The sequence below is a fragment of the Melanerpes formicivorus genome, unplaced genomic scaffold, assembly GCF_026170545.1.
Source record: "Melanerpes formicivorus ecotype bairdi unplaced genomic scaffold, bMelFor1.0.p_v2 SCAF_3, whole genome shotgun sequence".
Taxonomy (NCBI): Eukaryota; Metazoa; Chordata; class Aves; order Piciformes; family Picidae; genus Melanerpes; species Melanerpes formicivorus.
In genome coordinates, this window is record NW_027142355.1 from 15844674 (window position 1) to 15869797 (window position 25124).

The 25124-nt window shown below is 39.1% G+C and overlaps 1 protein-coding gene across 3 annotated transcripts in view; it reads right to left on the bottom strand.

Annotated features, from left to right (window-relative positions):
- Positions 1 to 4259: 4259 nt before the first annotated feature.
- Positions 4260 to 25124, bottom strand: part of SEMA3C (semaphorin 3C) — a 127967-nt gene continuing 107102 nt past the window's right edge. For all 3 annotated transcript variants that reach the window (XM_068167693.1, XM_068167685.1, XM_068167675.1), the window contains 6 exons: positions 22847 to 22935; positions 20052 to 20093; positions 18691 to 18848; positions 15591 to 15658; positions 11292 to 11422; positions 4260 to 8117 (listed from right to left, as the gene is read on the bottom strand). In XM_068167693.1, the coding sequence (XP_068023794.1) occupies positions 7704 to 8117; positions 11292 to 11422; positions 15591 to 15658; positions 18691 to 18848; positions 20052 to 20093; positions 22847 to 22935 (902 nt within the window). In that variant the 3' untranslated portion in view covers positions 4260 to 7703. The remainder of the gene's footprint in view (positions 8118 to 11291; positions 11423 to 15590; positions 15659 to 18690; positions 18849 to 20051; positions 20094 to 22846; positions 22936 to 25124) is intronic.

The window sequence follows — 25124 nt, forward strand, 5'->3', positions numbered from 1 at the left end:
ATAATAGTCTAGAGATATAGTTTTTCCCCCTCTCCATCCTTTATCTCAGGTTTCCCAAAATAAAATCTTTAAGCTAGCATATTGTCAGGCATGAAATAAATAATAGTCCTCCAGATGAGCATATTGATGAAAAAAACCCAGAGTAAAATATTACCCAAATGTCTTTTGAAAGTGAACATTTACATTCACCTACGTGTTCTGGTTCAGTTGTTTGTTCTTAAGCCCAAAGGATGCAAACATCTTGGAGGTACTTAATTATATTTTATCTGTTAACTGACACTATGAAGCAGACTAATTTGAGGCAATAATGTGCATCAGCTTTTGACGATGATGAAAGGTAATGCATTTTAGGGTATTGAAGTGAACAGGGTTTGTGGCTAAAATAGCAAAACTAAAGTAACACCCCTAGGACTACTAGCCCTGGTTCAGCTGAGGAAGGGAATGGGAATAAAGAGTAGTCAATACAGAAAAAGAGGAATAGAACCCTAGAGGAAGATTAGAATAGAATAGAATAGAATAGAATAGAATAGAATAGAATAGAATAGAATAGAATAGAATAGAATAGAATAGAATAGAATAGACCAGGTTGGAAAAGACTTTAGAGATCATCAACTCCAACCTATCACCCAACACCATCTAATCAACTAAACCTTGGCACCAAGTGCCTCATTCAGTCTTCTCTTAAACACCTCCAGAGATGAGCTTTTGAAAGAGGAAATGGTTGATTTTTTTACCATAAAATAAGAAGGTCTTAAAAGCTCTTGGAAAGACCCAACTTAATCCTTGGTGTGAGCAGTAAAAGGACATCAGTCATGGATGGTATGGGAAAATTGGACCTCCAAGGCTGTAAGAACCATATTTTTCCATCATATAAGTCAATTTTCACAGTATACACAAAAAGGCCATGACATGCTGCATTGCTCTGTTTTATTCTGGGTTCACTTCCTCATTCTCTGTAATTTTGAATCAAGACTTAAAAATATTGTAGGTGGGGGGTCTTTCTTTTTATTTTTTTTCTTTTTCAAATCAGTTGCTGAAATGAGCTGGATGAATGGCACAGATAATACCATATGCTCAGGTTTTATTAGAGAAAAGGTCTGCAAGGATGCCTTGTACATCATGTCCTAAGATCATAGAATCACAGAATCCTAGAATGGCTTAGGATGGAAGAGACTTTAGAGATCATCTACTCCAACCTCCCCACCATGGACAGGGATGCCTCTCTCAACTAGACTTGGCTGCTCAAAGCCTCCTCCAACCTGGCCTTGCAAACATAAGGCCTATGTCTCTTGGAGACCTTTGAAAAGGTAACAGAGAGAGCAGATACCACAAAGAGCCAAGGAACAGAGCTGTGACCCTAAGGTTAAATAATTGTGTTTTTCTTGTTCCCTGTGCTACATGTTGCTGTACAAACTGCTCAGCTAGAAAGCAGTGTTTCTAATTGACTCTCATTGCCCTTGGACAACAACAAAGGCCATTTTTTAACTTGCTTTTTCTAAAATCCTTCAAAAAATGTTGAGGGCTTTTAAAAAAAGTTGGGTATTTTTAAATCCTTTGACCTAAACTGCCTTGAATATGGAGATCAGCAAACATTCGGGTTTGTTTATGAAGCTGGCATTCAAATCAGCAGTAATGAAACTGATCCAGTGCTAAGAATACATGAATGCAGTTTTCTTTGTGAGGCTATGTACAGAATCCAACAATGAGTCCTGGGATACAGGAGAGTCTATCACAGTAAAGTAATTATTTGTTGACTGCTGAGCCAGCTGTGTTGAATTTTTATCTTGGTGTGTTCAGAATGCCAAATCATCTTTAAGTCTCAGTCTTTAGTTTAAATTAGACACGTTAAATAAGAGCACATTGTGCCGGTGTCGTGATGTATAAGGAAATTCTTGTTGAGATAGTGCAGAAGGTAAATTACAAATGGGAGTGATTAGAAGAGAAAGCTTTTGTTGACCAATTACTTGTCTTTCAAAATGCTCTCAGAGATAGTAACTGCTCTAGCCATGAGCTATTGATGTTTTGGGACTGTGAGATATGATTCTGCTCATCCTAAAACAGAAAAAGGGCATACATTAATGTGAAAGGAAACTAACTGATCAGCAAATACTGATGGAAAGAAAAGCTCCTCTGTGTGCAGATAGTTGTATGTATCCATCTGGAACCCAATGGTGAGTATGTATCTGTAGTTTTACTTGTGCTTATATCACATGAAGTCACTTCTCCCTGGAACACCTTGGGGTGCAACAGAAGGGCTTAGCAAGTCAGCTGTAGTGTGAGGAATAAAGGAATATTGGTCTCCTGAGACTTAGTCTATTGATTTAGTAAAAAGCCACAGTGCCTTAACCTGCTTTTATGGTCTTCTCCTCAGAATTACAGCTGTGACTTAATTCTGGAGGCAACAATTAATTCCAGAGGCAACAGATTATCTTGTAGCACTGGCAGATTCCCTGTTGCTAGTGGTGTCTCCTGTGCAGGCAACATTTTTCAGCAGTGCCCTCTGGGCTTCTGTGGCTGTATAGAAAAGGCTGCACTTCACACTGTTCTGTCCCATAAGGGTCCTGCATGGGTGCATGTGTTGCAACAGATTGTTTGTGAAAGTTTTGCATCCTGCTTTTTCATATGAAGGGAGACCTTAAAAAGGTCCTGTAACCAGAAGAGAGAATTTCCAACAAACATTTGAAAGACAAAGGAGAAAACTCATACCTTTAGGATCATCACATCTGACATCTGGTAAAGTCCTGCAGCTTGTTTTGCCGCTGCTTGGAGCTGAGGAGTCAAAGCAATAAGTGTTGAACCATGCTGCAACTCTGCAGGAAAGGGAAAAAAAGAAGGGGAAGAGTGTCAGCAAAAGACAAAGGAGTAGGGTATAATGACAAGAGATCAGATCTAGGAAAGATTTTTCAGACTGTAAAATTCTGTGAATCCTTAGCTTTCTTGGAGACTAATTCAAACATTTCTTACAGCACGTGGGAGTGCACAAAACCTGTCTTGAGTGCTGAGCAGGTAACTATCTGGTATCAGCACATTAAGAACTAGCCAGTATGGAAATCCTGAAGTAATCTTATCCATTCACACCTCATAAAGTCCTGACGGAACCTGTCTATTTGGTAAACCAAAATCTGTGTTCAGTGATCCAGAACTGTGTTGTGAAGGTCAGCATTTGTGACAACGCATTTTTAATTATTAGCCCCAAGAACTGAGCGGGCCCCATGCACTCTTGTTAAAACCATCTGGACAAACAGACAGTAAATAGAACAGTAATAACACTGCTCAGCAGCTGTTTGAATGATAGATGCAGGAAGAAGCAGCATACTGTAGGTGTCAGGCAGGTTCTTTCACTCCAAATAGAAGCCAGGAAATGGGAGAGAGCTGAGGCTCCCCGCAATGCAGCCACAGCCCCACCAGCCCACCTCCCCTGCAGCGCCGTGTAGAGAATGCCTGAGTTCCGACTGGCAGATAAAGCTAAACCATACAGCTTGTTTCAGCAGCAGGATTTCACAGAATGCCTTGGTTTTTTTTTTCCTTTTTGTATGTTGTATTCCCCCTCCCCCCCAATGATATAAAAGCAGAAAATATCATAAATAATAGGATCATATAATCATAGACTCATAGAATCACAGAATGGCATAGGTTGGAAGTGAGATCAGAGATCAGTTTAAACCTGCTCTCCCTCAACTTCAAACCATTCCCCCTTGTCCTGTTGCTGGACACCCTGATGAAAAGTCCCTCTGCAGACTTCCTGTAATATCCCTTCAGGTATTGGAAAGCAGCTCTAAGGTCCCCTCTGAAGTCTTCTCTTCTCCAGGCTGCACAGATCTCTCAGCCTATCCTCACAGCAGAGGTGTTCCAGCCCTTGGATCATCTTTACAGCTCTCTTTGGACTCACCCCGATAGCTATGTGTCCTTATGATGGGAACACCAGAGCTGGATTCACTTTCCTTATTCAGTCTGACACTTCTGACTGATGTTATGCTTTGGATTGCAAGCAATTAGTATTTTTTGTTTGTTTGCTTTTTAGTGCATAAATGCTAATCTGCTTCTATGCAAGGTCTTCATACAGGCTAATTTCTGAAAGAATTCAGCTGTGATTATTCACGCAGTCCTGGAAATCTCTGTGCTTGAGTGTTCAGTGCAAAGCAGGGCTCAGAAGCAATCAGCTGCAATAGCTGATGCTCCAAGTATTTTTACATTTAAAAAAGAAAACAAGCTTTTTATTCTTAACACACACCTATAAAGGGGAAAACAACAAATTTCTAAGTTGTTGCAACACTTTATTTTTCAGGCAAATAGTATTTTAGATATTCAATTAAATAGACCTATGTTAAACTACATTTTGTTCTTTCTTACACACTAAATAATGCATATTCACTGTAATGACAGTTTCATCATGCTAGGAACTTTTACACAGACCTACACTTTTAAAAACAAGATTTTTTTTCTTAATAAAACACTTGTATCTACAGTAACAATTGCAAAGAAGACATAGATTAGGATTGCAGCAATCTTTACAAACTACACAAAATAAAGTAGCCAAAAAAATATAACGGGACACAGTGAAGTTCTTAACAGAGAACATATCTTTACATTTGGTGAAGTTATGCCTGTAAGTCATTTTGCTTTTGGATTTTTTTAAGGAAAAAAAAATATATATACATTATTTAGTATTTTTTAAAATAGGAAGTATTAAATAGCACAAACAATATTACAGTCTTAAGTTTTGGTGTTATCTATAGTAGAGGGGCTACTTCAAACAAAAATGGCAGTTTGTCTATTCTGTACATTTAGGGCCTAACTCTCAGCTGGTATAAACCACAGTAGCTACACGAACAGCAAGGAAATGACATTGGTTTATCCCAGCTGAGCATCTGGCTCCTGACTACTCTATACACAGGGGAAGGCTGCTAAAGCATGGAAGCCTGAACTTGTTACGCACTGACAGAAGCTCATTAGATATATGGTGAAGTTTTCATGCAGCAGGAAAAATGTTAGTTTAAGTCTAATCCCTTAAACAGTTACACCATAATAATGGTATAGGAAGCAGCTTTAAAAACATTGTTTTATAATTGTATGAAACTGTGAGCTATGCTGATTGTTTGAATGGAATCCCTTATTGCCAATATTCTATCAGAAAACAGTGTAACTGTAATGTCTGAGGCCTAACGAAGGCCTGTTAAAATATCACTGTACCTAACCACTTAAGGGGTAAATTGTACCCTTAAATACCTACTAATCACTATATTCCATCTGGAAGAAATTATGATCCTCACAATAGACATTAATACCACACAAACTCTGCTGGGGAAATAGGAAAAGCATGGCAGCTTACAGAGTATATGCACTAATGTCATTCCAGGAGGTAGTTCTATTCTGTGGCACTCCATTTTTTGGTTTGTTGCTTATGCACATAGAAGTCAGTCATCCTCAAAAGGAAAAAAAATAGTTTGCTGCACTCAAAGACATCTGGGAAGAAGAAACCAACAATCAAACCTTTCATTTTCCCTTATCTGTGTAATTTCTTATATTTTATTTTATTTTGGTTTTATTTTACTTTATTTTTATTTGTCAGCTCTTTGGCCAGACTCAAGCTCACTGAAATCAGATAGAAAGTTTCCTGATAATTTTTTCCCCCCACCTGGATCTAGGCTTTGATTAAGGAAAGCACTTAACTAGATGGCAATATATGAGCAGGTAGACATTGCCATCCCCTTTGAAGGGAACAGGAAGCACACAAATTGAATTTGAAGAGCTTCCGCCAGTGTGGGACTTAGTGTTTAAATGGCTTGATCAACCAGGACCTATTTGCCAGTTATTCTGCATCAGCTGATGACAAAGTGAGACATCTGATATCAGGTACATACCAGAACTGCCTCCATTGTACTAGATCTCAACTCACACATGCACAAAGCCAGAGGTGTTCTCCCAAGTGCAGAGCTACTCCCATAGTACTCTGATACAATTAGAGCCCCCAAAATGCTCAAAGAGTTTCAACAAAGACCCACTAAAATGCTTTAAAGGGTTTCAAAATACAGCAGTTACTGGCTGGAACTAACAACTTTTAAAAAAAATATTTTTTCTTACCTTCTCTGGGTTCAGAACTATTTTCACTTCATTTTATTCCCACAGTAATTTACCTTTTTTTTTTTTTCCCTTTTCCTTCAGTTTAGAATAGCTCACTTTTGAGCTGTTCTCAACTGAAATAGCTCTATTTTGAGCTATTCATTTTGTATACTATCATAAAATATCATGGAATAAATCACAACTTTTCTAGGATACTCATACATTATTAATCCCTGTTATGTATCTCATTTGAACACTCTCATATAGCAAAATGAGGAAGTTTGTTCCTATTTTTTGACATTAGCGTTACTCAAACTAAACAAACTGAACCAAACTAAAAATTGTTAGTTTTTCCCAGCATGGCTTGATACACTTTTACCTAGTTTTCAACTAACCACCTTTCATCAGACCTGATGGTTGCATCTTAAATAAAAATAGTTCTGTTTAAACATTCCTCTGAAGCTTGTGTTTTGACACAAACCCATTTTTAAGTTTTGGTTTTCCCTCATTCTTTTTTTCTTTTCTTTTCCTGATCTTCTTTTCGACAGAAAACTGAAAATAAGAGGAACCGTGAAAACAGCATTGAAAAGAATAAAGGGTACAAAGACTGGAAAATGGAAAAGGTTTAATTTAAAAATCTTTGCAGCTTTGAGAAACTAGTTGTAACAACAACGTTTTAAAACTTTCAAAGACAATCGTGACTTGTCGCCACACTGCAAACCAGCTTCAATTTAGCCATGAGACAGATTCAAGATAATCTCTGTTTTTCAGTGTTGAGTAAACAGCATACTGCATGCCCACATTCTGTCCTTTGAAAAAAAACAGAATTCCTTGGAAAACAGCCTAATACCTAAGCCACTTAGGTGTTTTTCAAAATCATGTCTATAACATTCTCAGGTTAGCTTTGTGCCACTTAAAGAGCTTTGTAGTCTTAATAGGACACCTTATTTTAATAATAATCAATCTGAGCAGAGACATTTTAAGTTACATTCCAGAACTCATTAATTTAATACAATTCATACTATGCACAATAGTCAGTGTTTTCTCAGATAAAGCATAATTTTGTTTTTCTCCTACTCATTCCTTCATTTGACCTCTGAATGAATGAAACATTTCTACTGCACTTTACTTTCTTCCTGTCGGCATGAATTCAACATGAGTTGAACAGTGAGTGAAAGATACTAACCCAGGATTGAGCAATAAACAAGAAGAAACTCCTTCTTAAATGCTGTGCAAGGACATCTTAGCACCATTTTGAGCATGCTTCTTAACCCAGATTCTTTCACCATCAGTCTGGTTGTTACAGTTCCAGAGTTGCAAGATGATGCACTGCTGTTGTTAAAAAATTCTGTTTAGCTCTAATTAAACTCTGAGATATTAAAGATGAATCTGGTTTAAGATGAATACTCAGTTCTGCTTCTAGGACAGAGTCCTGCTTAGTGTCAGTAAGCATCTAGGAAAGAAAATTCTCTGAATTATTTTCTTTAGTTAAGTTACACTGCATTTTATTGGGAGATGGATCTTTCTGAGGCTTCTTGGATTTTCATTTAATTCTTTTATCAGATTTGCTCAAATTTGTTCTCAATAGACAAATATAAGCCCCCTACAGTGAGGACAAAGATATCTATTACTACAAAATAAAGTTAAGATCCAGGTAATTGATTCCTTCTATTTCTACTTTTCCTGCTATTTATAAGGGCCTTTAGTTTGCTGTAGTCCCCTCTCATCTTCTGGGATTCCTCCCTCTGCTGACCTTGCAGTCTACTGTCTTTGCAGTACTGGTTAATCATCTGCATTTCTGAGTGGCTGAAAGCTCCCACAAAGTCCTTTGGGTGGAACTGCAATGCTCGCACCGAGCTGGCCCAGGTCCAAGGCGACCACTTGTCAGTCATGAAGGCCACAGTCTCTGAATCCAACACTTTAAAATTGATCTTTGCTAATGTTTGCTTGAAGTTGTTCTCTGTTGCGATGCAGTGGTAAAGCCCTCGATCAGTATCTTGGACAGAGCGAATGAGGAGTCCTTGCTCAGTAGCTATCATCCTCTCATTCAGCTTGACCTAAAGGGAAAAAAAGGCAGAAGGAATTGTTTTGGGAAAGTTATGGACAGTACTGGACCTCCTAGTAAGTCTCACTTCAAACTCCTCTTTCTTCCTTAAATGGTTTCTTAAGTTGCTATATTTTGCCCCAGAGAACACTGTTATTGCTACTTCAATGTATTACACTTTGAGGTAGGAACCGTCACTAAAGAAAATGACTTCAATATTTGTATTTGTTATGCTACAACAGATTTATCAGGACAAAAATGCAAATCTGGAGACTATATGAAAGAAGAATTTTCATAATGTTCAAATAACAGAGCTGAGGAAATGAACTTTTATTTGCCAGGGTTATATCACCAAGAATGTCTTTTCCAGCACCAGAGATTGCTGTTGAGACTTGATGGAAGAAAGGTACAAAACTGGAGGCTGATCTGACATTGAACACAAAGTGGCTTCTAGTTTAACATTTTGAATTTGAGAAGGTTCTTGGAGCTAGTTTCTGAAGAACTATACCTACACTGCAGAGTCTATAGGCTGTCTAAAAGCTTTCATTGCAGTGGCCTCTGATGGAACTTGGCTTCCAAGAAACTACAGACCAGTGAGGCCCACCTCTATCCCTGGAAAAATGATGGAGTGACTCATTCCGATGGTCATCTCTAGACACTGAAGAAAAGAAGATGATCAGGAGTAGTCAGCATGGATTTACCAAGGGGAAATCATGCTTGACTAATCTATGATGTTGTAACTGAATGGGCAGATGGAGGGAGACCAGTGGATGTAGTCTACCTTGACCTTAGGAAGGCTTTTGACACTGTCTCCCATAACATCCTTGTGACTAAGCTTAGGAATTGTGGGATAGAAAAACAGACAGTGAGATGGATTAGGAACTGGGTGCACAACAGAGTGCAAAGAGTGGTGATCAACGGTGCCAAGTCCAAATGGAGAGCTGTAATTAGTGGAGTCCCCCAGGGATCAGTGCTGGGTCCAGTCCTGTTCAACATCTTCATCAATGACATTGATGAGGGGACAGAGTGCCTGCTCAGCAAGTTTGCTGATGATACCCAACTGGGAGACTTGGCTGATACACCTGAAGGCTGTGCAGCTATTCAGTGAGACTTGGACAGACAGAAGAGCTGGGCAGAGAGGAACCTAATGAGGTTCAACAAGCATAAGTGCAGACTCCTGCATCTGGGAAACAATAATAAACTGCACCAATACAGGTTAGGAAGTGATGTGCTAGAGAGCAGCCCTGTGGAGAAGGACCTGGGAGTCGGGGTGGACAAAAAATTATCCATGGAACAGTAATGTGCCCTTATGGCCAAGAAGGCCAATGGGATCCTGGGGCGCATCAGGAGTGGTGTGTCCAGCAGATTGAGGGAGGTTCTCCCTCCTGTCTACTCTGCCTGGTGATACCTCACCTGGAATATTGTGTCCAGTTTTGGGATCCCCAGTTCAAAAGAGACAAGGATCTGCTGGGGAGTCGAATGCAGAGCTATCAGGATGATGAAGGGACTGGAGCAAGTGCCCTGTGAGGAGAGGCTGAGAGCCCTTGGGCTGCTTAGTCTGGAGAAGACTGAGAGGGGATTTAATAAATGTTTATAAATATCTGAGGGCTGGGTGTCAAGAGAGAGGGCACAGGCTCTTTTCAGTTGCAGCCTGTGACAGGACAAGGGGCAAGGATATAAACTACAGCACAGAAGGTTCCACCTCAATATGAGGAGGAACTTCTTCACTGTGAGGGTGACAGAGCACTGGAACAGGCTGCCCAAAGAGGTTGTGGAGTCTCCTTCTCTGGAGACCTTCAAGACCCATCTGGATGTGTTCCTGTGTGACCTGTGCTAGATTCTGCTCTGGTGGTCCTGCTCTGGCAGAAGGGTTGGACTTGATGATCTTCAAAGGTCCCTTCCAACCCCTAACGTCCTATGATCCTACATTTTTCTATCCTATTTCCTGTTTCTGACTTTAGACTCTGGACAGTCCCTGGAGATGGTCACACCTGCTGAAGGAAGCAAGTTACCATGACTTGTTATCCCCTGATTATAAATGACTGTGCATGTGCCCCCTTGCATGTTAGCTGTGAAGTAAAAATTGTCAAGTTTTTCCATCCAGAAATCCCAGTGCTGGCATGTTTATGAACAATTTTTCCATTTTGCCACTGCTCTTTGCATTACACTCAGTCCTCTTGGGAATTAATTTATTTATTACACTGCCCTGTTACTGTAAACTATTGTTGGCATCGTGGCGGTAAGATTTCAGGAAATCTGAGAGATTGATATGTAATTAACCCTGAGATTGATATGTAATTAACCCTTTGATTGCTACAGTTTGCTGTTATTTAAGACTGCATTGATTCTAAAAGAGTTTTGGAATTTAAGAACAAAAAAGCAAGGTGTTCTGCAAAGCAAAAGGTTAAAAGGAGACTGGGACTGTCAGGAGACATCTTGAGTCTCTGAGGAGTAAGGGAAAAAAAATCAGCATGACTTAGTGAAAGGATTGTAAGTCCTCTGTGATTTTGGAAAATGGCCTGATCTGAGAATAATGTTTTTCAGTATTTATAATCCGTCAGTAGGCACCACATCATGTAATAGTTCCTTTCAAGATACATTCCTTTTTGTTCAGATAGTAACTACCTTCAATTTCAAATGGATTTCTTCCACTTTTATATGACTTAAAGAAGGCACATTCCCCATAAGCAACCATACTGTATAATACAGCGCTGAAACTGAAAGTCTTAGAGAGCGCAGTAATGGAAAAGGTGATTGCACCGTAGTGGGGAAATGCTTTTGTTGATATGTGTTCTTAGCCCAAGCTACTTTCTTGCTAAGCAAAGCTTTCACATTTCTCCGACTTTTGCCTTCTATCTCCTCAGTAGCACAGGTGGTCTACTGCCTGATGACTTCTTCCTGAACTTTAGACAGGTTATTGCTTTTATGGCTGTTTCCTCAGATCAATAAGAAGTCATGGGTGCTACAAACCTTCAGTTTGCAATTAGTAAGACAGAGAGGAAAAATTCATTAATTAGTTCCCTGCCTTTAGGATGTGACAGGAATTGTCTGATAGCTGTTCTGGTCTAACAGAAATCTCTAGGGCTGAGGGGCAAAGTTCCAGCTACACTAAAGAGTTTGATGAAACTTAGGAGTGGGTGAGATGCTGACTGAGGTCCTTTTCAGAGCTACTACTCACACTACTTACCTCTTTCCTCCTGTCATTGTCTTTCTGTAGCAGCCATTTAATGGAAGCCTGAGGAGATTTGGGTGTACATTCAAGAAAGGTAGTGTTGTTTTTTATTCCATACTGAACTATTTCTGCAGCGTTTCTGTATGCTAGAACAGAAAAGAAAACCAGGTCAGGCTACTGGGAATGGTGATTTAATACAGAAATCAAGAAACTGCAACACAGATAAAATGATCAGATGATGCTGATACTGGCCAGTAATTTAGGGCAAAGAAATGAAATGTGAAGTACAACTAGTTCCAAATACTAGTGTTTTCAATCCAGCATGGTCTGTGGTGAGAAAGTAGGATACCTGTAGGCTGGTAAGCTCTGATGCTGGCATTGTTCCATGAAATGATCTCATTCTCTACTACTACAAAAACGCCTGTCTAGAACTATCCAAAAGAGAATGAAGCATTTAATGCATTTCTTCACGCTTCACCACTTACAACTTGGAGCAATATTGTTATTTGACTCAAATTCCAGCAGCACACCTCAAAGGAAGGCTCCATCCTAGCTACGTGCAGTATCCCAGGGAGGCGAGAGAGGGCAGACTGGGCGCCCACTCCTCTCTTGCAAAGCAAGGAAAGGACTTGGCTTTGAATCTGACGTGCAAAGAATATGTACACATGCCAGCAATAGAGAGCAGCAGAGATTTATAGCACTCCAGTAACACCTGTGCAAGTGCTGAGAATATGTCATCACTCAGACTTGTGCTCCTTTATAGTCTTGATAGATCAACAACTGGCACATACCACTAGGAAATTCTAGTTAATCATTACTTAGCACAAACGATAGTAATTGTCCTGAAAACAGCACACTTCCAGATTTAAAAGCTTGCATCATATATATAATATGATTTCTTATTTTTGCAAAGGGGCAATAGATAACAGATAACATCAGAAATGTAAATACCTAGAGGTCTACACCTCCAAAATTTGACTGATTTTGCACAGTCCTAGGACTGGTTTTCCTCAGACTCTACTTTATCTCCCATTCTTTTCAGCTTCTTTCATCAACTGATATGTGAAATTGGAATCTGTTCTAGAAATGAAGGAGACACTGCTTGGTTCTAGCACTTCAAAGCTTCTGGCACAGTTATGAAATCATACAAAAATCAGCTGTAACCCTTTAAAATGATATTGTGGAAATATTTTGCATTAAAAGTCTATAAGCCAGCAAAAGAGCTTATCTCTGTGCTGACCTACATATAGCTGTGGAGCAGTGAAAATCTGACCTGTAACACATTATTATTTTTATGCATACTGGATTTAAGTGTACGACAAAAAGGCGTTTTTGTCTAACCGATCAATAGATATCTAACTTCTTACCTACTCCATAATACTACTACTTAAATATGACAAGAAAAAGATTGAGAGAATGCAAATGCCATAAGGGCTAACAGAAGCATAACAATATTAAACAGAATGTTTGAAAAGTGATCATTTGAGACCCTTAATTCTTGATGATCTATTTACAAAATGTACTATGACAAAAACGTTGAGTTTATGCATGCTGAGAACTCTAAGGCATGCAGCCTATCATGTTTAAAGACTTTGCTTCAAGATTATGGAACCCTATGAACTTGGAAGATTCCTTGCTCTTGCCTAACTATGTTCCTTTGTCCTTAAGGCAGGTTTAATTTTTTCCTCCACAGACAGTAGTTTTGCTATAAATGGCTTTAATTATATTTTGAAAGTCTAAGCTGCTGTTTCTTTTAATCTTTTTCCTTTCATTTTCTTTTCTTTTTTTTCCCCACTGAGGAAACAACTACGCTATATCCCATTGCTGCACCAAAACACCCTTTATAAAGTTGCAAAAACACATAAACCTATAAATACATCCACATTAAAAACCAAACCAAACCAGGTTGGAAAATAAGAAACCTGTTTCACAAGATTGTCAAGGTTTAAACATCCGTTTTCTCTCATCCCAGAAAGCAGACAGTTGACATTCCCACATATTGCACATCAACAGAGGAGACACCCACCCACCCACCCTTGGGACAGAGAATTGGTGGGTGGTCACAGCACATGCCTGCAAGGTAGGACATGCAGCTCAAGTTACTGCATGTTTCAGAGCCTAAACTTTAACATGGATTTCTCAGAGATGGTGCTAACTGTAATGGTGGGGTCATCTTTCATAACTACCTGTTCAAGCTATTCAAGCTTCATACAAATGACCTAACATTGAGTCATGAGATTTGGATTGGCATCTAGAACAGGATTAGTCACATTTGGGCTGAGGGGTCTACACCCCACTGATTTGATGAAGGAAATTCTTCTGAGACCCATCAGAGACCATTTCAGTAGAATTATTATTAATAGGACATTTAATTTGTTCTTTATTATAAAAAATCAATAAAAAAATTTAAAACCAGGCCTCTCACTTGTTTCCAGATGATAAAGATGAGAATGCACTTCAAAATGAAGGCTCAGAAATGAGGGTGAAAAAGAAGCATAATTCTCCAAGAGATTCTTGGTTTGAAGTCATACATTGCCACAGCCTGGCTCAAAAATGCATGGGGTTAAAGAGAATTAAGCTTCCTTTACGCATGTGTCAAGCCTTACTATGTCTTTAGTGCTGGGGGATGATCTGTTGAGCAGCTCTGTGGAAAAGGGCCTAGGAGTCCTGGTGGACAACAGGACAACCATGAGCCAGCAATGGGTACTTGTGGCCAAGAAGGCCAATGGCATCCTGAGGTGTATTAGAAGGTCAAGAAAGGTTCTCCTCCCCCTCTACTCTGCCCTGGTGAGGCCACATCTGGAATATTGTGTCCAGTTCTGGCCACCTTGGTTCAAGAAGGACCTCAGGGAACTGCTTGAAAGAGTTCGGTGCAGAGCCACAAAGACACTAGAGGGAGTGGAAGATCTCCCTTCCGAGGCTGAGTGAGCTGCATCTCTTTGGCTTGGAGAAGAGAAGACTGAGGGGTAACCTCATGTCTGTTTATAAAGATGTGAAAGGTAGTCTAGGGAGGATGGAGCCAGGCTCTGCTCAGTAATGTCCAATAATAAGACAAGGGGCAATGTGTGCAAGCTGGAGCACAGGAGGTTCTACATGAACATAAGGGAAAACTTTTTCACTGTGAGGGTGCTGAAGCCCTGGAGCAGTCTGCCCAGAGAGGTTGTGGAGTCGCCTTCTCTGGAGACTTTCAGAACCCACCAGGATGCATTCCTGTGTGACCTGCTCTAGGTGATCCTGCTCTGTCAGGGGGGTTGGACTGGATGATCTTTTGAGGTCCCTTTCAACCATTAACATTCTGTGATTCTCTGATATTTGACTGGTGTCTATAAATTGGGAGAACATGGTAGGTGGGAAGGCAGAACGCTGGCTCCCCTGTCAGCCATACCAGGCTGACTAAACACTTGCACAGATGGAAACCAGGGTCTCCATAAAGAGATTTGAAATGGCTTGGATTTCAGTGTAAGGGGAGAAAGAAATAATTGTAACTCAAAAGACAGGTTGGGATGAAAGATGTGCTCCAAAACACAATATGGCTTGAAATACTCAGAATAATTCAGAGTTCCAAGATTTGTATAAAGAGGAATTAATAAATGGCTGAAGGGATTTAGAACAGCCCTCAAATTAACTGCATCTGTTTCCAGTAACAGTGTCAGCTTCCCATTTCATGTATGCTGGACTATGGATTTCATGGTTCACCATTCAAGCGTATATATTTTGTTTTTATACAACAAGGAGACAGGTGCTGTTATTTGAAGAGCTGTTCTAATTTCAGTTTGACCTAAACTCAAGAAGAGAGGGCTCCAGGGAGACATTACTGTGGCCTTTGAAAAGGGCCTTCAAGAAAGGCAGGAGTTTACAAGGGCTTGTTGTTACAGGATGAGAGGGAATGGACTGAAGCTTGGGGAGGGCCGGTTTAGACTGGAGATTAGGAAGAAATTCTTTACAGTGAAGGTGCTGAGATACTGCAACAGGTTGCCCAGGGAGGCTGTGGATGCCTCCTCCCTGGAAGTGTTCAAGACCAGGTTGGATGAGGCCTTGAGGAACCTGGTCAAGTGGAAGGTATCCCTGCGTGTGGTAGGGGGATTGAACTAGATGATCTTTAAGGTCCCTTCCAACACAAACCATTATATATATATATATATGTATGTCTCATGTAATTGCAAGGAAAGATGCTAAAATAAAATCAAAACACAACTGAGGCTTTGAAAACATATTTTACCAGTAAACCACACAGACAATGTGAGTTATGATGAATCACAAGAAGGAAAGCCATGTGTTCTTTATATAGCACAAGGATCTTTAAAATTATAGTACCTTTCAGGTTGAAACCTCGGCACTGAGTCAGAGGGTTTCCATGTCTCACGTCTTGCCTACGACTCCTCCTGAAATATTTAGCAAAACCAAAATGTTATTCCAAGATAGATACACAGAAAGAAACAATTTTATTTATTTTTTTCAAAGTAGATCAGCTCTTAGGGACAGTTCATGACCTACTGTGAGTATGCAAGCTTGCAAGAGTGAAGATATTATTAAAGTGAACAATCAATTTGCTGATGTTTGGAAGGTAAAGCAATCATGCAGTAGAGACATAGAGATAGGGAAGTCAGAGGTGATACATGAAATAGTCATAGATTCACTGCTGCAAGACCTAACATTCAAAGCACAGCTGGAACTCTTCATGAAGACAAGCACCTAAGAATGAGATCCATCAGAGTCACAGTGCTCATACCTAACGCACTAATATAAAACTATGATACAGGGCATGTTCCCTCCTTGATTTTGGCAGGGCATCTTGGTAGCAGGATGGTATTTGTATAGAATGATGGATAGCTAAGATTCAGTTCTGTCTTCTGTTGGAGGGTATGTGACTATTTCCAAAAGGTTCTCAAACTTGCCATGTCTCAGAAAAAATCAAAATTAACTTTGTTATATTATTTTGGTGATAGATGCAAAATTATGATTCCGTAGAAGAAGAGATAGGGATCTTACTGGGTTTGGGAATAGTGGGATTTTAGTCTTCCTTAGCTAGGAGGTCATAGCTCACAGAATTCAGTGCGTAAAAATCTGGTACCCAAACTTTTTATTATTAAGATATACTGTTTTCTGAATATTCTGTAACTTAGTTCACTATTTACCAAGTTCAACTGAATAAAAACACCCACCCTCCAAAAAAACCCCACAAACCCAAAACAACAAAAAAAAAAAGGTGATAGATGTGCTGCAAATGGATGCTGCTGGAAACAGCAATGTTCTGAACTTTATTTGCAAGATTAGAACCCTTAGAAAGCCCCTGGAGGTCCAATACCTCTGAGTGAAGGGTGATGCCTCTATGGCTACATTACATTATACCAGATGCACAAACTTGAAGAGACAGTTTATCACCTCGTGTCACCTGATCCTTCACTGCATTGTTTTAAAAAGAGACATCTGCAAGGTGATGTTTCAAAGGAGTAATTTCTGACATTCCAAGTATATTTGTGATGTTTACCACAAAAATAGTTCATCTTATGCCTTGGGATCTTAACCCTGGTAAACTATTTGAGTGAGTCAAAGGAGACAACAAGGAATTTCTGAATGAATTTCAGGATTCCTATGCTACTGTGAGCTGCTGCACACTGTCAGAAGTGGCATACTGCTTGCCTGAGGATATAAACTTACAGTTTGATATTTATTTAAAAAAGGCTGAGAAGGTGCTGTTCATAAAATAAAGATAATACTGCCAGGTGTTTTGAGGTAAATCAATGTTGGATGAGGAACTACAGTAATTCATGGGAGACCAAAGTGTCAAAAGAAGCAAGTAAGTGAATGTGTCCAGCAGATACTACTGTTGAGACTGGGATTTTGCTCTAATTATCAATGTTTTCCCCTTCATAATCTCTCTTGCTAGATAAATGGACAGCTCATTTCCTTCACATATGAAAGCCAGATTTCTTTCCATACAGCTTTAGGTGTTTATTTTGGTTTGATATAAAATTGCAGTCAAAATGTCAACATGAAAGAAAGCACCAGTGGAAATAAGCTTGGGTGTCTACAATGAAGATGGAAACAAATCCACTGGATACTGCACAGACTGGATACGTTGGCAGCTAGGTTAGTGTAGGAGTTAGATGACCTAAGACTTAGGGATTTTTCTTTTCTTTCCTCCCATCTTCTTCTGACCTTTGTTCCATGGAAGAAAACAATCAGTTTGTAGACTGGAAGCTGAATATGCTGAATGAAAATATTAAAAACCTCAGGCACTTTACCAATTGCTACATAGCCAGGATGGGTTTTACCTTTTAATCTCAAATAAGGAATGTGTCAAGAAATCTTTATGATAACAAAAGTAACTGTCTTTAGTCCCAGGAGATGACATTGTTATTGGCTGGCTGGGCCACTGCAGCAGAGCCAAACTTTACCTGTTTCTATCTACTGTCTCCTTCCACGCCCAGGAAGGTGGTGGAGTCACCATTCCTGGAGGCGACTCCACTACCTGGAGGTGTTTAAAAAACATGTAGACATGGCACCTCAAGACATGGTTTGATGGCTTTGGTGGTGTTGGGTTAGGTTAATGGTTGGACTTGATGATCTTTGGTTGTTTCCAACCGAAACAACTCTATGATTCTATGAAGGTAAAGGAGTAAAGCCCATTAACTGCACCTGGTATTCTGCATCTCAGGTGCAGATAGGGAACACAGTGGCACATAGTGCGTAAAGCCCTGATATATATCTGGAAGTTTTTTCTCCTCTGTAGTAACAGCTCATTGCATGTGATGTGAAACCTTAGTAATACGAGAGTTCTGCAGCCTCCTGCTATTAAATATTTCCCTTGGGAGGAGGAAAGAGGCTCCTGTTTTGCATAAGAATTATGAGATGGAGTTTCAACTCTGTTGTAAATTAAAGAGAAATTGCTTTTCCTGTCTACTTTAATAAATCTCAGGTCAAAACCCCCAAATCTGCAGGCATTACATGGAAATCGCATTTGCCTAAAATTTCCCTAGAAATAACTCTTCTCACTTAGCTGCAAATGAGGAACAAAAAATATAAATGACTTTATTCCTCAGACAGCCTGAGAGATACTTTGCTGTATTTAGCGCTATCATAGTTACATTCATAGTAACCGACTGAATTTAAACAAACCTAACAAATGATTCACTGATTTTATGTGCATGAGGCAGAGGGATTAATATTTATGATTATCAAGGGGGTGGTTTGTGTTTTTTTTCCAGTCCATTACTTTAAATATGAAAAGGCAAGCTCTCTGCTTACAGCAGACAGTCCTAGGTGATGAACAATGCCAAGCACAACAGAGAGTGAGGAATTATTTGTGCATGTTCCTGAAAGGAAAGACACCCCACATAACAACACCCCAGGCTACAAAACAGAACAGAAGCCTTTCCTTGTAGACTTCACTGGGATGCTTCATACTGCTCACCTTTTCCCTGTGGGGTAAAACCTGGAACAGGAGTTACCATCCCAGGCACAGTATGGATCTCGGGCCAGGCAGCAGTCAGCGCAGGCGGTCCCATAGATGTGGCAGCGATGCAAGGATACCTGAGTGACTCCTTCATCTGAGCTCACATACAACTGTTGCTGTAGAAGGAAACAGAAATATTTGTTTTAGATGTGGAAGAGCTTCACCCAAGAATCAGCTAACACACCTAAAAACCTTTCAATTAATTTTGGAATTAACTCAAGACCAAGAAGGGAGATATTAATATGTATAAAGCCAAGACAAACAGAAATCGCCCAGGTGAACAGTCCTATTATATTTCCACCTTCCTGATAGTAAACACAGAGAAACACCAGGGAATGTTAATGTTTTCTGGACATTGAGCGTCATTGTTCTGTTCTGAGGCAGACAGCCTGAGTTAATATTGCTCAGATTTGGGAACTTTGTTCTTATTCAGTGAGGATTATTGGCTCAAGCCTTTGAACTGCATATAGTCACTTTCATAAACATTAAGTAGAGTTCCTAGTTGAATTCTTCAGTGCATAGATTTCCAAGACATAAAACCTAGAGATTGCATTCAGGCTTAGGGCCAGATTCTGACGGCCTTATATACCTGGAAAAGTAAGCCAAAGGAACTTTCCTAAATAAATGATAGCTTTTGTAGAAGAAATTCAAAGTGAATAGGTCATCACCAAAATCTTGGCCAAAATTATTGTTTTACTTAGAAACAATTAATAAATTGATAAATTCTTAAAACAGGAATTAATATTGAATAAACCTATGAGACTCCCATGATCCTTTGGTCATAATACAAACACACAAAAAAATTAGACTGAATTCAATCTAGTGAATCATGTTTGCTTGTAAGTAGTTTTGTAAAATATTGTGCAATGTGTTGCTTGTAAAATAATGGAATACATAATTTTAATTTAAGTGTTTAATATTTCAGCAGAAATCCTCTTGGTCACCATGGATCCAACAGCCCTGATACTGCCTTGTTGGATTGATCAGACTTCCAAGTTGCATTTAGGACTTAGAGGAAAAAAGGGAGAGTTCAAATCTCCTCTTTTCCTACTTGTTCGTATTTAATTGTCAAACAAGCCATCAAAAATTTGACACTTTCAGTGAATTAGAAATGATACATTATGAACAGAAATTGTTTTATCTCAGAGGCTCTGGGGCATATAAGTTGCTCATGAAAATTTCAGTCAACTTCTCTATATGCATTATGGAAAATCTCCTGCTATATATAATGCACTGCACAACAGTTAGTATTTTAACCCCTTTAATTCAATTTGCTTCTCAGTTAATAAGCACAAAGTAAGCATTTCACTTTTCTTTACCTTTTTAGATGAAATCTTCATTGTTGTTATAGGAGAATTACTCTGAAAGACAAAATTCCAAACCACTTTTACATGGGCTTTCTTCTTAATACTGACCCAATATTAGAATTTAAAAATCAATAAAACTGAAGAATTATCTAAGAAAATGAACTTTTCATATTTTGGAAAGGCATCACTCATTTCTATTCATTTTTTACCTTTTTTTTTCAGAATTGAACAAAAGACGTACATACAATTAGTGTCTCACAGAATGTATTGGCTGCAGTCAACCACATTATTATTACTCTTGTGCATCTACAAGTTTCTCTACACTTCTAATTAACCTGCATCTCTGCTACCTCAGCAACAGGGAAGCAATGTGTTTTGAAGACATTACCCTTACTTTGTAATATGAAGCAACGTCTGTTACTTGATCATGATGATGAGAGAGGTGATTCTGTCACCTAGCTCTGGTAAGACTTCACCTGGAGTACTGCATCCAGCTCTAGAGCCCTCAACACAGGAAGGACAAAGAATTGATGGAGTGGGTTCACAGGAGGGCTACAATGATGACTGGGGGTCTGGAACACCTGTGCTATGAGACCAGCTGAGGGAGCTAGGGTTGTTCAGCCTGGAGACAGGAAGGCTCTGGGGAGACCTAAGCAGCCTTCCAGTACCTGAAGCTGGTCTACAAGAAGGCTGCAGAGGGACTGTTTACAAAGGGCTGTAGCAATAGGATGAAGGACAATGGTTTGAAATTAGAGAAGATGAGATTGAGATTGGATGTTAAGAACAACTTTGTTACCATGAAGATGGTGGAACACTGGAATGGGTTACCCAGGGAGGTAGATAAGGTCCCATCCCTGGAGATATTCAAGATGAGGCTGGACAAGGCTCTGAGAAACCCGCTCTAGTGGAGCATGCCCCTGCTGACTGCAGAGGGGTTGGACTAGATGAACCTTGGAGGTCCCTTCCAACCCAAACCATTCTAGGATTCTATGACAAGGAAAAGAAATCACAGACTAGATCATATATACTTGCCACATGATCTGGATAAGACTATGTGATATTACTTTACACATTGAGTGCACAGAATTTGGTTACCATCCAATTTGAGTCTAGATTATGAATGACTAGAATGCTAGAAGTGGAATGTATGTTATTAAATGTTTCTTTCCCAGAAACAGTACAGAATACTACAGTATGGCATCACTGCAGCCTATTACTGTCTGTGTCCAAACCGAACACCGAAGTGCTGGAAAAGGAATTATCACTTCCGTTGCTTTCAGCAAGTGAAGCAATTCATTACTCTCATCCAAACAAATGATAAAATTTATGGTAATAAAAATGTTCAGTATGTTTACAGATTTAGCATTTGCTCAGTCACAAAGGAAAGGCATAGTGGGGGGCTAGGATTAATTGCAGTGGATTACGTGAACAGCAGAGGAGTCAGGACTAGGAAATCTGGCTGCAGATCATGTGATCTGGCAAAGGTTTGAAAGAGTTTCAAGCTGCTGTAGCATTTCATGAACTGTCTGGAGAGTCAGGGTCAAATGCAGGGTCTAATGACACATTCTCCTTTTCTCATGTATACTCTGGAAGGAAATCAGTGTTTTGTTTACTCTTGATATTGACTAACACAGAGCTAGTGACCTCATCCCCACTCTCCTGGAGAGACTCACCCATATACTGCCATGATGCTCACACAGATTGCAATGACGGAGGATATGATATCATCATTTTTAGAGTTCAGGATTTAAAAGTTTCTGCATGGAGCCCCAGAAACTAAGTTTAGGGTGACAATTCCTCTGAATTAACCTATCATATGTCTGGACTAATGTACATTTAAGTAAATGGAGTTTGTAATACTTCACCCTTGAGTGAAGGGTACTCTTTAGATAATATTACTCACATGTATATTTTTAAAAGGGAAGTCTTCAACAAAATGCTAGGAAGACTAATTATGCCTTTATGAGGATTAGCATAGAGTGTATTCTCCTTCATAAAGAAACTGTTGATGCTGCCTGTCTAGATAAAAAAAGCTTTAATTTTCCTTTTTGCATCCTATCAGCGAAAGAAAGAAAAGTCCATGACAAAATCCTTAACTATGTTTATAGATGAATACTACCGTTTGCCACAAGACCACCTGTTTTAAAGAACAGCCCATTGTTGAGGGCTGAGGGGCAGGCCAGGCCTCAAACGGTCACACCCATTGAAAAATTTGAAAGGGATTGTTCAACGTGAGGGCAAACATTTTCTTTAGGTTATCACAAGCTGCTACATGCCAGAGTGATTGACAGAGGCTATTCCCTTATTTCTCGCTGTAGTTGTTTGTGTTTCTTTTCAGCTTATGTTGTGTTAAGCTTGTAGTTTTCCTCGACTCCAGAGGCATGTGGCTTTGAAGAACTGGAGTTAAGCAAAAATAACACCAGTTTTCTTCTATTCTGCAGCTCAGAATCAGGAAGATTATCAGACAAACAAAGAAGTAGAAAAATCTTAGATTACATCTGTAAACAGCGACAGTCTCAATACGTGATGCCATGCCAAAGGATAAAGTTGCCTTCTGGCAGCCACACATGACCTCATAAAAATGAAATTATCAAAATCCTCCAGCCAGTACAACAACATAATAACTTAAATACAGGTGAATAAAAGGACTTAAGCTACTTACAGCCTTCATAACAATGGATATTTTATATTCCTCTTTGGGTGGGTATCAAGCTGACAGCATGCACATTTACTCGATCTTTTATCGAGTCACAGTTGCCCTTGCCAAACATATACATTGGAAAATCAAAAGTAGGAGCAAGCCAAACCTGAAAAACCTCCAGTTCTTCTAAAATGAGTTCTCCACTTGCAGAGAAGTTGGTGGGTAAAACAACAACTTTTTGCACTGTTCCTTGATCTGGAAAAAACGAGAAAAAGTGAGACTGTGTGACAGACAGAAAGAAAAAATGAATCATTATCAATTATGAAAAGAAACCAAAATAGATAAAAAATAGAAATGTTCAGTAATTTATAGGGTTTGGGGTCAGGAAAAAAACATGAGATGATTCCTTATATTGGAATACTATATTTGGTATTATATATGAGCATGAAAAAGTCATGGTAGTATTTGAATTACTACCATTACTGTTACCATTCTACTCCAAAAAAGGATTAATCAAAACCAGTCTCTTCTGTACAAGTTGCTATACAGACAGAGGCAGTATCTGTCCCAACAATCTAAAAGTTGTAACACAGCAATATATAAAAGGGAGCTACAAACGGTAAACCTTCTGAAGAATTACTCTATACAAAGTAAAACAAAAGCATAAAATGAAAGTCTGAGTAGAATAAATGTATTTGTTCAGTATTGATTCTCAGGAATAAGATCACATGGTATAGATTCTCTTTGGCCCTCGGAAGTTTCATGACCAATATAGACTCGTCTGATTAGTAAAACATTAATATAGTACAATACAGGTAAGTATCTGCATGAATTTTGATTAATTTGTGACTGAGAAAAGGAAATCTCAGCTTCCTGTTTGGCAATTTATGATGTAGGCAATGTAAACTGAAAAAGAGCAATTTTGCTTCTGTTTTTAAGGTCAATGACTAAATTCCATAGCTGGAGCTGCAGGGCAAGTTAGTTAGAGTAAATAATTTACATCTTATTTCCCTGGAGGAAGCTTGCATATAACAATATATTTTATTTTAAAAAGTAAAGCCAGAATATTGATATGTAATGACCTGACCACACACAGAGAGCACATCGGAGTATTTTATCACTTGGGGGTGGGAGGGTGGGGGGGGGGGGGAGGGAAAAGAGAAATGGAAACCTGAGAAGACATAAAAATGTGTAGCTATCAACTGTACATGTTCAGGGCACGTTAGGTATGAATTTTTCATGAGAATTTTCTTTGGAGAACATTTATTCTCATTATGCAATGGCACAGTAAACCAGTTCCTTCTGAAGAAACTTTGCTGAAACTAAATCTTGTGATAGCACAGCTGTGGTCTAGACTGGGTGCCAGTTTAAGCAAAGCTATGAGAACCTGAGAAAGATTTACTAACTTCCAGGACTCAACTGAATCTTTAAACTCCTGCAGATGCATCTCTTGTTGGAGGTAAGAAGCATATGCATGTACATGTGTATTTTTGCTCTTACTAAAGGAATAATCCACTCCCCAAAACACTCAAATTAAGTCCAGTCTACTTCTGCCTCGTTGCACCTTTTATCAATGTCCTCTCTCTAATATTAAACTATACCATATAAACTACAGTGCAAGAAGGAGTTGCAGCTTTTAGTAGGTTTTTCATCTGCATGCAGTGTCAACCCTGACAAAGGGGGCACTAAGCACGTTGACAGTGACCTTGCCTACAAAGGAATGTGAGGCTGCTGAGCCTCTGAAGAACCGGTTTATTTCAATGATCCATTAGCACATGCCATATAGTTAAAATTCCTAAATTGTCTTCAGTCCTCAAGTATTGCCCCAAACTGAAATCAGAACTGGAGGGGAGATTTTATCCTGAACATTGGCACAGAAAATACTGATAAAGCCTGACGCCAAGTCCTTGTGTCCAAGTAACCTTTCCTGTTTGAAAAGTAGGTTCCTATCTACCTTTTTGTCACACCCCAGCAAAACACACAGAGTTAAGAGCTGTTTATCTTGGTTTTCATTCCCTTTGACTCAGTATATTACCACTCAGTATTGTACCACGAGGGACAGATCCTTGCAGAAAGGAATATTCCATTGTTTTAAAGAAAACAACACAATATATAAAATAAATACTCAGGCAAAGAAGGTAAAATAAGCTCTTCATTAAATAAAGTCAGTTAAAGCAAGGGGTTCTAATAGTCTGTATGTATTTTATATATATATGTATATATACATGTGTAGAGATATATATATGTATATACATGTGTGTATATATATATGTATATATATATATATATATATATATATATATGTACAGACTTCCAACAATACATGGCTTACAAGCTGTAGTTCTCCACTACTTTTAAAAATAGTTTTTCCACTCTTGCAAGGCTTTTCCTTAATAGGTGAAAAACAAGTACTTGTGCCCAAACCCACTTCTTATTCCTTTAAT